The sequence below is a fragment of the Schistocerca cancellata genome, chromosome 5, assembly GCF_023864275.1.
Source record: "Schistocerca cancellata isolate TAMUIC-IGC-003103 chromosome 5, iqSchCanc2.1, whole genome shotgun sequence".
Taxonomy (NCBI): Eukaryota; Metazoa; Arthropoda; class Insecta; order Orthoptera; family Acrididae; genus Schistocerca; species Schistocerca cancellata.
Window position 1 is genome coordinate 663,892,449 of NC_064630.1, and position 12,977 is coordinate 663,905,425.

Genomic DNA, 12,977 nt, shown 5'->3' on the forward strand with positions numbered 1-12,977 from the left:
ATCTGCAGAAGTTCCAGACACTTCTTCTTCTTCATGTGCCGTCTCCTCTAAGAAGGTTGGCTGTCATCATGGCAATTTCTGATCTTGATTTGGCTGATCTAAGGAGTTCTGACGTTGAGCAGTTGTACCAATTTTTTAAATTGTCAATCCAGGATGTCCGTCTTCTACCCCTCGTTCTCTTCCCACAAATTTTCCCTTCTAGTATTATTTGCAATATTTTGTAATTTACTCCTCTAATAACATGGCCTAAATATTGTAGCTTCCTTACTTTAATAGTTTTAATTAATTCTTTTTCCTTTCCCAGTCTTCTTAGGACATCTTGATTAGTAATCCTCGACACCCAACTAATTCTAAGTATTCTTCTATATGCCCACATTTCAAAAGCTTCTAAACTGTTCATGTCCTTCTTTTTCAATGTCCACGCTTCCATTCCGTATAGTAATTTTGAGAATACATAGCATCTTAGCAACCTCATTTTTGTGTTTAAACAAATGTCTCTCGAACAGAATGCATTTTTCATCTTATTAAAGATACTTCTGGCCTGTCCTATTCTCGATTTAATTTCTTCTGAGCTTTCAATCTCCTCATTTACAATTGTTCCGAGATATTTAAATTTACGTACTTGATCGACTCTTTCCCTATTGATTGTAAGATTTTTTTGTTGGTGTGTTTTAGATATCACCATGAACTTAGTCTTGCTTACGTTAAGAGTCAAGCCAAATTCTTCACTTTTTTCTGCGACTTTGTCAAGAAGTAATTGTAGATCTTTGAGGTTTCCAGCTAGTAGTGCAGTGTCATCAGCAAACCTAACATTGTTAATGTTTAGCCCATTCACTTTAATGCCAGCTATTTCATCTGATAGAGCTGCCTGGAATATGTCTTCTGAATACATATTAAACAATAAGGGTGAGAGAACGCAACCTTGTCTCACACCCCTCTTTATTTCTATATCATTCGATAACTCATTTTCTACCTTCACGGTTGCGGTTTGATTGTAGTAGAGGTTATATATAATGCGGATGTCTTTCTTATCAAGTGTTTTCTTTTCTAACAATTCTATGAGATGATCATGACGAACTTTGTCAAATGCTTTATTATAATCCAGGAAGCACACATATAGTGGCTGATTAACCTCCATACATCGTTGCGCTAATATGTTAAAAGCAAACAATGCTTCTCTTGTACCAAGGGAACTTCTAAAACCGAATTGTGTTTCACTTATACCTTCTTCTACTTTTTTGTATATTCGTTGGTGTATAACTTTTAGAAATATCTTTAAGGTGTGACTCATTAAGCTTATTGTACGGTGATCATTACAAGTTTTGGCATTAGCCTTTTTGGGTAATGTAACAAAGGTAGATGTCAACCAATCCCTAGGAATAATTCCCGAATTATAAATATCATTAAACAATTGTACAAATATATCTATATGGTCTATTCCTATGAGTTTCAGGATGTTTGTTTCATAACTCTCAATTTCAGAGCATTGTTCCTTGTACCATTCTTCTTTTGCTCGCCGTGTTTCTTTTCGTATTTCTGCATGTAATCTTTTATATTCACTTTCATCTCTATTTTTAAGTATTCTTCTTTGTTCCATCAATTGTAATATCTTCTCTGTCATCCACTTCTTTTTCATGTTGTCGTGTTTGGTCGCCATTGTGTTTTTACATGCATTATTTAATGTGTCTTTTATAAGTTCCCATTTGCCATCAATGTCTTCTGTTTGATTATTCTTTATCCTAACTAATTCCTTATTAATCTCTTCAGAAGTCTTTTGTTTAGTCAAGGGGTCTCTTAGAATAGTTGTATTTATATAGTCCTTCTTTTGTTTCTTTTGTATGGCTTTCAGTTTCACATGGAACTTTGCTACTAAAGGGTTATGATCAGAAAATATATCAGCTCCTGGATATGTTTTCACACCATGAATAGAATTTTTGTACCTCTTGTTTATAAGTATGAAATCGATTTGATTTCTGCAAACTTCTTCATTACAGTCTCTTGGTGATTTCCAAGTATAAAGTCTTCGTTTAGGGAGTTTAAAAAATGTGTTTGTAATAGACAGATTGTTTTCCTGGCAAAATTGTGACAGCAAATCTCCTCTTTCATTTCTTGTTCCTAAACCAAAAGGTCCAATAAGATCACCTTCACTTCCTTCACCTATTTTGGCATTAAAATCTCCCATGATGATAATAATGTCTCTGCTTTTTGAGGTTCCTATTGCTTGTGTTAATTCTTCATAAAATTTTCCTATTTCTTCTTGGTCTTTGTCGGCTGTTGGAGCATAGATTTGGATTAAATTAATATTTGTTTGTTTCGTTTGTAAATGTAGACTGATTACTCTATCTGAGATTGGTAAAATGCTTTTGACAGATTTACTAGCATACTCATCTAAAATTATTCCTACCCCATTCCTGTGCTGGCTATCAGAATTTCCCGAGTAATATACTTTCATGTTGTCAATGGTCATTTCTCCTGAGTCAGGCCATCTTGTTTCACTTACACCCAAAATGTTAATTTTTAGGCGTTTCATTTCTTGTATAACATTATTTACTTTGCCTGGTTGGTATAATGATCTTACATTCCAAGTTGCTATTGTTGCATTATTTTTGTATTTACTTGTGGCATTGTTCAAGGCTCTCCCCCCCGGAGATCCGAGTGGGGGAGTTGAAACTCCGGATAATTTGACATTGAACCCTGCCATGATGAGTTTTCCTGGGGATATCCATTGGATCTTTAATGCTGTGGTTTCCCGTTGCCTTCAGCATCCTATGCCGTTGACCACCCTTGGTGATTCTTCCGTCTTTAGGAGTGATTTCTCACTCCAAGGACAAGAGGGTGCCCTTGCTCTACCAGCTCATCCGCCCTTCTAGAAGGTCGTTGACTTAGTAGAGGGTTCTCCTTATCCCGGGAGAAACTCGGTCGCCAGAGCCTCGTTAGCGTAGCAGGGGATATCATGTGCCGGAGAGGTTGACATTTGTGTGGGAGAGGCTATTGGTGACGCATCCCACACCTTACCCCCAGACACTGAAAGGTATGAAAAAATGTGTTGGTCAGATGTCTGCCTAGGGCCTAGAAAAATGATTATGAAATTTGAAAAGAGAGGTTCTTTTAAAGTTCAGTGCAGCAGCGAAAGAAAAATAATTGGTACAGCATCAGTAGAACATGTGGCTATAACACTGCAGGAGAGATCCAGCGGTTGTGTGCAAACATGTAGACACAATGAATTGCCAAAACTCTGGACATGCCTCTAAGCATGGTGCATAAAATTCTACAAAACATTCTGCTTTGCTATCCATAAAAACAACCCATGTTCAGGAGTTGCTTTGTGTTGATTGGCCAGCAAGACAAATGTTTGCTCTGGAATTTCTTGCTCTCATGGAAGTGGACAATGAATGGCCATAGGCCATTCTGTGGACAGATGAAGCCCATTTCTATCTCAAAGGACATGTCACCACACAGAATTGCAGAATATGAGCAATGGAAAATCTACATGTACATCAACTGGTACCACTTCATTCTGCAAAGGTGGCTTTGTGGTACAGAGAGACAGTGCTATTTATTGCAGGGTCATCTTTTTTTCAAGGATTTTTTTTTTTGAGATGATAAGTCCCGTTACCCTACTGTTACTGGTAAATGCTGTGAGAGTCAACTGTGTATAAATGTCATTCTGACGCTTCAACAGCAGGGTTGTGTGGGTAGGATCATTTTTATGAAAGATGGCTCTCCTTCAAACATTGCACAGGCAGTGAAGCAGCTGCTGCAGAGGTATTTTGGAAATACCAGAATTATAAGCAATCATTTCCCTACAGCTTGGCCAAGCATATCACTTGATCTTAATCCATGTCACTTCTGGCTGTGTTCAGTGCTCCAGTTACAATTGTATCTGAGTTGAAGGCATGCACTGTGCAACACACTTATGACCCCTGACATACATCGAATTGTTGTGGGAGATGCTGTTTCCCGATTTCAACTTTTGGCTAAAAAAAGTGGTCAGCATACTGAACACATCTTGCACCAGTCTCAAGACAATTAAAAACTGATTTCATTGTTGCTTTTTATGAGGCTTTTGGCCTCAGGACAACCAAAAATGGATTTTTCCCATCCGATGTAGTATGGCCGTGCTGTGGTGGATGGGCTTAGTTATCTAACAGTGCCACAACTGTTGAATACTGAACTTGTGCAGTCATGCATGCTGCACAGCACAATTTGTTTGATGTGCAACTCATGCAATAGCCATCTTATTGCAATTCATCTGTCATTTGTAGCTGAACATTATGATGCTTACAGTGCCATTTAGTGGAAAAATTTTCAGTATTTTTTTTCTCTCCACCCCCTCCCCCCATAATGTTTCCCCTTTCTTCGACAATATTCCATTCAAATTTGATGTCATTTTGAGCAGAATTTCTTTTTTTTTACACTGTTCTGAAACTTGAACTTTGTTTAGTTATACGTAGAAATAGTAAAAGCAGTTGCATTTCAAATGAGACAATACACAACATTATTTTTATGAGGCATGTTTATTTCTCAGAGGGAATCACCAATTCTCTAATGAAAACACATTCTGTCAGGAAAAACTAAATACATCCAAGGCTCTTCTAAATCCAGTATATCAGTTTAACATTATGACAGCTGTTAGAAAAATCAGATACTTTTCCTAATTTTTGCGTGAGACTGAAATATCTGCACTTCAAGTGATTAGCTAAGCAAAAAAGTTTTATTGAGAAGTGAAACAACAATCACTTTGACCTTCATGCTATTTCATACAGTTTCTGTTGCCAAGCTATATGACTGCTGACATATGGCTTTTGGGCTAGTGATGTGATTTTACAACTTCGTGGTGCAAATTGCCTCACTGCATGGCAACTTCCACATTAATCATCAGACTTTGTGATAGATGCTTCAGTGGCTTATAGATAACACTGATAATTTGATTTGCCATGTCCTAGGTGTGGTTATAACATTAAAGCATTACACAATTACAAACTGACTGTACAAAATGGATAAGCGTTGCTGAGAGTCCATCTGCGTAGCTTCCTTTGGCCATTGCTCACTATGTCAGGTGGATTTAAATAGGGAACAAAATTGTTGAGGCTTTTGTGGCCAGTTCTTGACACAGTACCTGTTGGCTTCTGTCTCAGAAAGACCTGACTAGAACATTAGTCATTACTAACTTCCTGTCAGCAGTGTCCATGGGGACCAGTGAGTAGAAAGGGAGGTCAATGGCTAGGAACAGCCCAGTTTCATGTTATTATGCTGAACTGTTTCATCATTTAGCACATTGGGAACATTACATTCCCCAAGTTGATAGACCCTTGTGATCCTTTCTAAATTAGGATAAAAAGAAAGAAACATCATAATGTTGAGAGATACAGACATTAGAACAACAACTAGTTGTTCAGTGGTAAGTCAGATCAGTGAGGAGCTTTGCTGTCATCCTTTTGGTAGTTAATAACCTACACAATACAATTTGAACTCATTGTCCCAGTTTCATAATAATAGATTAGCAATATATATGTTTCAATCCTGACCTACACAAGATCAGTTCTAATGATAAATATGGATAGGTTGGGGGAGGGGCACACCTGATATCTCAATACCGCAGTATCATTAGTGATACATCCTACACCAGTTGAGGTGCAATGAGAGCACAGCCCAGGTAAACAATGCAGAACGAGTTTATTAAAAAACACATAAACAAAAGCTTTTTCTTGTAGTAAATTATTTACAAAAACTATTTCTGGTAGCTCATAGTAATCACTGATTTTACACAAGCTCATAAGTGGATAGATAGCCACAATAATGGACAAAGTCAAAGTCTGAGTTCACTCTGAAGTTGAACAGTTACATTGTAAAGCACTGGTGATGGCCAATACCAAAGTCCTCCACAGTCTCTGGTATGGAGCCCACTTCTTGGTTATACCTGAGATAGGTACTGGCACCTGCACAGACCGTGGTGGCTGGCAGTGGCATAGTGTTGCAAATTCCAATGGGTTCTTTAGTGGAAGCTCTGACTGATGGACTGCTATTTCGGTCAGCACCTGGCCCAGAGGACTTGAAAGTAATGACTGCCTGGCACATCTTGGCAGCAACCTAAAGGTTCCGGCAGTGCCAGGATACAGCTGAGCAGGACCTATTAGCAGCCACAAGACCTGGCCCAGCCAGCAGGTCTGCTGGGCCAGTGACCTCTGGTGTTATTCATGTTGTCATCTGTCAGCCTGGTGAGCATATCTATCTGTTGTCTGCAGGTATGGCTCTCCTGGCTTCCATAGGTAGTCCAATCCCAAGACGGTGGGGTTGCTGACAAGGAGAGGGTGAACAGCCCACACACACAGTATCCTTCCCTCCCCCAGGGCACCTGGGTTGTTGGAGGTCCAACCTCCCTGTAAGCTGGAGGCTGTGTGACCTACTGAGGCGCTAACTGGATGGCATAGCAAATGGTCCTGGGAGGGGGTGGGGTTAGTCCAGCACTGTAAAAAAGACTTTGAAAGACTACTGGTTGTTGGAGGGATCAGCAAGCTTGGGGTCATGGGAGGTGGGGTGCATGCAGATAGTAGATATATTTGTGGCATGTGGAGCCAGTGTGAAGTTGTCTGAAGCAAAATATGGGTGATAACTACCAGCACCCAGCATCGGCAGTTCTTAGAGTGGACCAGTGCCCCAACCTCATCTTTGATATAGTAATGGTGGTGGTATGTCTGCTGAGGAGGGTGGTGGTGGTGGTGGGGTGGGTTGATCTGGTAGAAAGCAGGATGGAGAGTTGTGGATGGTCTGGCCTACCATGTAGTTTCTCATCTAGGCTAGCTCCTTCTTCTGGGGTGGAGGTATGAAACTTGAAAATGGGTCTGCATTTCATCCAGAGCATGTTGTAGGTGCAGTCTGGCTAAGTGTGACTAAAAAGTGTGGGCAAACCATACTGCCAGTTTACTGGATGCTGGCTGGAAGGGTACCATGCGCACCAAGGCAATGCCACTGTTGGAAATAAAAGTGGAAAATTCAGTAGACATGAACACTGACTATAGTTTCTGTGAGCCTCTTGATGGACAAAATATGTGTCAGAGCTTTAATCATTTAAACTGATGATGGGTACAACATGTGTGATGCATGGGAGAAGGACAATACACATCACCATGCATGGGAGAAGAGACAATACACATCACCAGAGTGATTGGGACTGTGACCACTGTTCCCCTGTAGTAATAGGTTGTCTTTAAGGGTGGATAATTTGTTGTGGCAATACTAAAACGCTGTATGTCTGGAAGATCCAGGTGTTTGTGATCTGTTGGCTGATGATGGTTCACTAGATGGAGTACTTCTCAGATGACTGAGTCCTCAGAACAATGCTTGGTATCATAGGAGTATAAAAAAAAAAAAAAAAAAAAAAAAAAAAAAATCCACTGCTGAAGACAATGTGCCATCCCGGTTGGAATATTCAAGTTAGTCTTGAATCATGGCAAGGAAGTTTATGGTCAGTCAAAATGTAAACATGTAATCATGGAATTTTTTCAGGGTAAAAACAATAGCCAGGGCTTCCTTCACTATCTGGCTGTAGTTGCACTGTGCCTGTGTTAAAGTTTTGGAGATAAATGCAAAGCAATGAGTTGTTCCACCCCACCAACTTCATGAACTAGGACCATGCACAATCTGTTGTCTGAAGTATCAGCTGCCACAATCAAAGACTTAGATGGTTCATAGACTGCAAGCCATGCTGGATAAAGAACAACTTGTTTTAGATCCCTGAAGGCTTTTTCACATTTGTAAGTCCAATTCCATTTCACATTTTCCATAGTAACCGATGGCTGCTGCAAGGGGAATAAATTTTGCTATAGCGATTGAGTTGACCTAACATAGATTGGAGTTATTTAGTGTCCTTAAGGGTGGAAAGTTTCTGGATAGCTTGAATTTAGTGTGCCATGGGCTTTATTCCTCAATCACTTAAGACATGGCCTAGATATTTGACCTGTGGTAAAAGAAATAATCATTTGTCCTTGTTGCACTTGAAGTTGGCCTGCTGGAATAGAACAAATAGGGTGTCTATGTCAGTCATTAAATCTTGAGCTTTTTACCCATAACAATCATGTTGCCCAGATAATAGGCTGTTCTGGGTACATCAAAAGTCAGGTTTTCTAAATATCATTGAAAATTAGCTGCAGCACTGGTGATGCCAACAGGAAGGCTGTTATAGTGGAAAGACCAACAGGGATGTTGATCACTAAAATATTTCACAACACTTTGTCCAAAGGGGACTGAAAGTAAACATCCTGCAACTCCATCTTCATGAAAACTTGCCCCCTGCAAAGCATGTCATGTCTTCAATTTTTGGGATATGGCAGACAACGATGATGGATGCACATTGATCATGGAGAGTGGGAGAGTGTGATGCTCCACTTCCAGGTTGAGCTGCTGCAGTAAGTGATAAATTTCAGGCCCTCCATACACCAAAAAGAATATGCACTGCTGAGCATCACCTGAGATACAAAAGCCAAAAGCATTTCTACATTCTGGCCATGTAGTTTGGCCATGGTTCAATTTTTCTGTCAAATGTTTGCAATGGTGGAAGTGCCATCCAGGATCCTTTCACCAGGGAATTCATGAGTAACATGTGCTCACAGAATTCCAGGGGCATTATGCTGATGACTGCCATCTTCTCTATGATTGCTTCCATTGCATGTTGGGCATCCTGGAGCAGCAGCAGCAGTACCTGGGCAGTAACATCTGAGGGGTTAGACATGCTGGAATGGAAGTCAATATCAGCAAACCCACTGTGTACAGGCCACTGTTTACTTGGGGCATAGTACAAGCATGAAAAGCTAGGTTCATGGACAAATACCTAATCACCATTTGAGATGTTCCCTGCCTGCGCAGGCACAATGAGAATGCAGCCCAAGTAAACATTACAGAACAAATTTATTAAAAATATATACGCAAAAGCTACTTCTTGGAGTGTTATTTACAAAAACTGTTAATGGTGGCTCATGGTAATCACTGATTTTACACAAATTTGTAAGTGGGCGACAATAATGGACAAATTGAGGTCTGAGTTCACTCTGGAGTTGAACAGTTAGAACATAAAATAGTGGCAATGATCCATATCAAAGCCCTCTGCAATTTCCAGTGTCATTAATCACACCAAAGTGATTGAACACTGGTGTAGATAATCACTTCCTGGCGGTGCTTGAGGTATCCACGGGCAGTTGCATGTGCAGCAATTACTCATAGTTGCATAGTGTTGAAGATTCTGATGGTTTCCTTATTGAAAGCTCTGATTGGTGGACCACTATTGCAAGTGCAGCAGTTACTGGCAGTCACATGGTGTTGAAGGTTTTGACGGTTTCCTTAGCAACAGCTCTGATTGGTGGACCACTACTGTGACCAGTGCCTGGTCCAGAGGACTTGAATGAAATGACTGCTTGGTGCTGGCCTACAGTCCTGAGCAGTGCCAGGATTCAGCTTAGTTGGACCTACTTGTGGCAATGTAACCTGCAGAATCAAGCAGATCATGACACTAATATGAGGGGGTGGAGGGGGTGGGGGGGGGGGTGGGGGTGGCTGGCAGAGAGGGCAAACAGCCCATTCACAGCAGTTGGTGTTATCTTGAACTGAAGTGAAGCTTTACCCTGTGCATCACTATCAGTATGTAGCATGTTTCAGGCCTACAAACCCTGGCACACACCATCTACTTTTTTCCATAAAACGAGAGAGAGAGAGAGAGAGAGAGAGAGAGAGAGAGAGAGAGAGAGGGAGAGAGAGAGGTAATTGTTGTTCAACAATTTTGTCTTTAATGTCTTCAGTGAAGATGAAATGTTTAACTTTAATCTGTGCCCTTTCCGGGGAGTGGGGAGGGGGGGGGGGTAATTTCTTGATATTCTACAACAAGTGATTATTGACTGTCACAACCAGAGATAAAATAGGTGAGACAAATATTAGGTAATACAAAAGTTACAACTCTTAAAACTGTGAAGATGATATTAAACACATTTCATACACAATGTACAGGGGAAGGGCAAAATAATGTGAACAGTGGTAGTAATGGAATAGTTGTGTTTGACAGTCAACAATGTAGGTAAGGCATTTGTTGCGCTGGACTATGCATGTTCAGTACAGACTAGGCATCAGTAAAGGTTGTTTACCAGTAGTGCACACTTTGCATTTGCATTCAGAGACCGAGGTTGACATGCAGTGAAAGAGCTAACAGAGTTCCAAAGAGGGCAGATTGTGGTGGCCCGATCAGCTGGGGCATCAGTAACCAAGACAGCCAACTTATTGAATATCTCAAGAGCAACTGTTTCAACAGTCATGACGGCCTACACCAAACATGGAAGGATATCAGTGTGTAGTGTAAATGTAATAGTGGGCACAAATCAAGACTAAGTGACAGAGATCATCATATGCTAATGCGAACTGTGATGGTGTGGGCAGCCAAAGCCTGGTATTCTGCTGGTCCCATCATTACTCTTAATGGCCGCGTTACAGCCAATGATTATGTGAACGTTTTAGGTTATCAGGTGCACCCCATGATTCAATGTTGTTCCCCAACAATGATGGCATATTTCAAGACAGTAATGTACCCATTCACCCAGCCAGTACAGTACAATTGTGATATGAGGAGCATGCAACTGAACTGCAATGCTTTCTCTGGCCAGCCCAGATGCAGGACTTGAAAATTATCGAACCTTTGAGGGCGGTATTGGAGGACAGACTCCAGAGCCGATTTCTGCCTCCCTCTTTACTACAGGTGTTAGTAGAGGTTCTGATTGAAGAGCAGCATTACAGTGCACTGGAAACTATACACTCATTGTATGCCAGTATTCCAAGAAACATCATGGCTATATTATCAGCCAATGGGGATATAACCCCTTATTAATAAACCATTCCCAATTAAGTACAGGTGTTCACATTATTTTGCCTATCCCCTGTACATCTAAGAATGATAAAAACATGCCACTAGTAAACTAGTAGTAGAAATCAACAAGCATATGACACAGAATGCTAGCTTTGTTTTAAATGAGTAACTACAATTTTCTTTTTCTCCTCTGTTGCATTAAGTTTCATTTATGCATATCTGAGGAAGAGGAAACTTGACAGTCACAACACACATTCTATATTTTACCTCCAGTTACACCAAAGAGCCATCACACAGTGCTTGCAAGGCTAGAAAAATTCATTACTGAATAAACAAAAATTGTTGCATATCAATAAAGATTTTTTAAAAACATTATTATCATGATATACCAAACTACAATGGTGAATTAAATTAATGCTTCTTTTTCCTTTGTAACTTGAAGAAACTGATCCTCTGACAGCATGTGTTCTTCTTAATAGTTTTATGGAACTGAAAATTTGCTGCTATAAAATTAGATATAGAGCAGATTGTAGTGACTTATAGTAGATTTTTATCATTTACAAATTTACCAAAGGAACAAAACTACACATCCATTTTGAAATAGTATAGTGCTGATAATAATAAATATTTGCTCTGGGCTGTATTTAAGAACTTCTAAGTAGACATATGCATCTTACTGTGAAATGCACATTTTCAATATATGTTGCAATTCAGTCAACACTGATGTAAAACATTCTGTTACCTCTACAGAAATAGTATACCTCTAGTTTAATCTCTATTGCTCCAGAAGTGATGAAAGCAAAACTTGCAATGATGCCACCAGCAAACATTTTTGTCAAAAGTGATGACACTGTGTTGTTATATCCAATTACAGGATAAATTGATCTGTCAAACAAGGGAATTAGTACCAGAACAATGGCAGGATTTAGGACCTGCATCTGATCTGGTATCAGCTGCATTCCCAGGAAATCCCCACGCATACGTGAAGCTTGAAATGTCCACCGTGAACCCTGAAATAAAATAAAAAATAAAAACCATACACTTGTTACTACTTAACTCACCCTCACAAACACTATCACTGAAAATGTAGGCTGCAGACATTAAGTATGAAGTTCTGTCTAGAAGCTCCCAAAATTAGAATTTGGGTATAAATGGTTATGAGCACCAGTTTGAGTAGTTAGGTTTATCTTTGGCAAATATACTTCAACATCTAGGTAATGAACAGAAGAAGCATTGATAGAAAGTCTGCAGGAAGTGAAAATAGCCTCAAGAGGAACCACAGATTTTTTAAAATTTTGTCAGTGGCAATGAAAGTCGTGTTTATGGGCATATGGGCATCTCATTTGAAACTGAACAGCAGTTGTCATATTGCAAGTGTTGTCTCTTACCCTAAAGGTGGTGGGGATGGAATGGGGTGGAAGGGTTGGGTGGGGGAATTAAAATGTAAAACATAAGTTAAGTCCCTGTCACACTGCTTCTTCAACAGGAACAGCATTGTCTGTAGGACGTTCATTCCTCGAGATTATACAGTCAATAATAGTGGTTCAAATGGCTCTGAGCACTATGGGACTTAACTTCTGAGGTCATCAGTCCCCTAGAACTTAGAACTACTTAAACCTATCCAACCAAAGAACATCACACACATCCATGCCCAAAGCAGGATTCGAACCTGCAACCATAGCGGTCGCGCGGTTCCAGACTGCAACGCCTAGAACTGCTTGGCCACTTCGGTCGGCCAGTCAATAATACATTATATCACAATAGCCTAAAGCTTTTCATGGAACACACAAGAAAGGTCACAATAACCAATTCATGAACAATTTCATTTTATAAGAAAATGACAATCAGTTCCCACTAACCATACTTGTCAGACTTGACTCTTCCTTCCTTTCTGGTTCCTTTAGCCAGTCAATGCCAGCTTGGGACTGATATGGTACTTCTCCAGTTCCATGGAGAAGTAACCATAACTGTATATATATCATGACAATGGGGTCACCACTCACAAATCAATTTTAATGTGACAGTTTCCCAAACTGTTTGCACATCACATACTGGAGGTGGGACATGGGAATCAGCTTAGTTTTCCATGGTGAATGTGGAAAACAGGCTAAAAACCACATCCAGGCTAGCCAACATA

The 12,977-nt window shown here is 40.1% G+C and overlaps 1 protein-coding gene across 1 annotated transcript in view; it reads right to left on the reverse strand.

Annotated features, from left to right (window-relative positions):
* LOC126188750 (peptide transporter family 1-like) overlaps nt 1-12,977 on the reverse strand; it is a 269,810-nt gene that overhangs the window by 81,346 nt on the left and 175,487 nt on the right. The window contains exon 8 of the mRNA XM_049930360.1: nt 11,602-11,850. Coding sequence (XP_049786317.1) covers nt 11,602-11,850 — 249 coding nt within the window. The remainder of the gene's footprint in view (nt 1-11,601; nt 11,851-12,977) is intronic.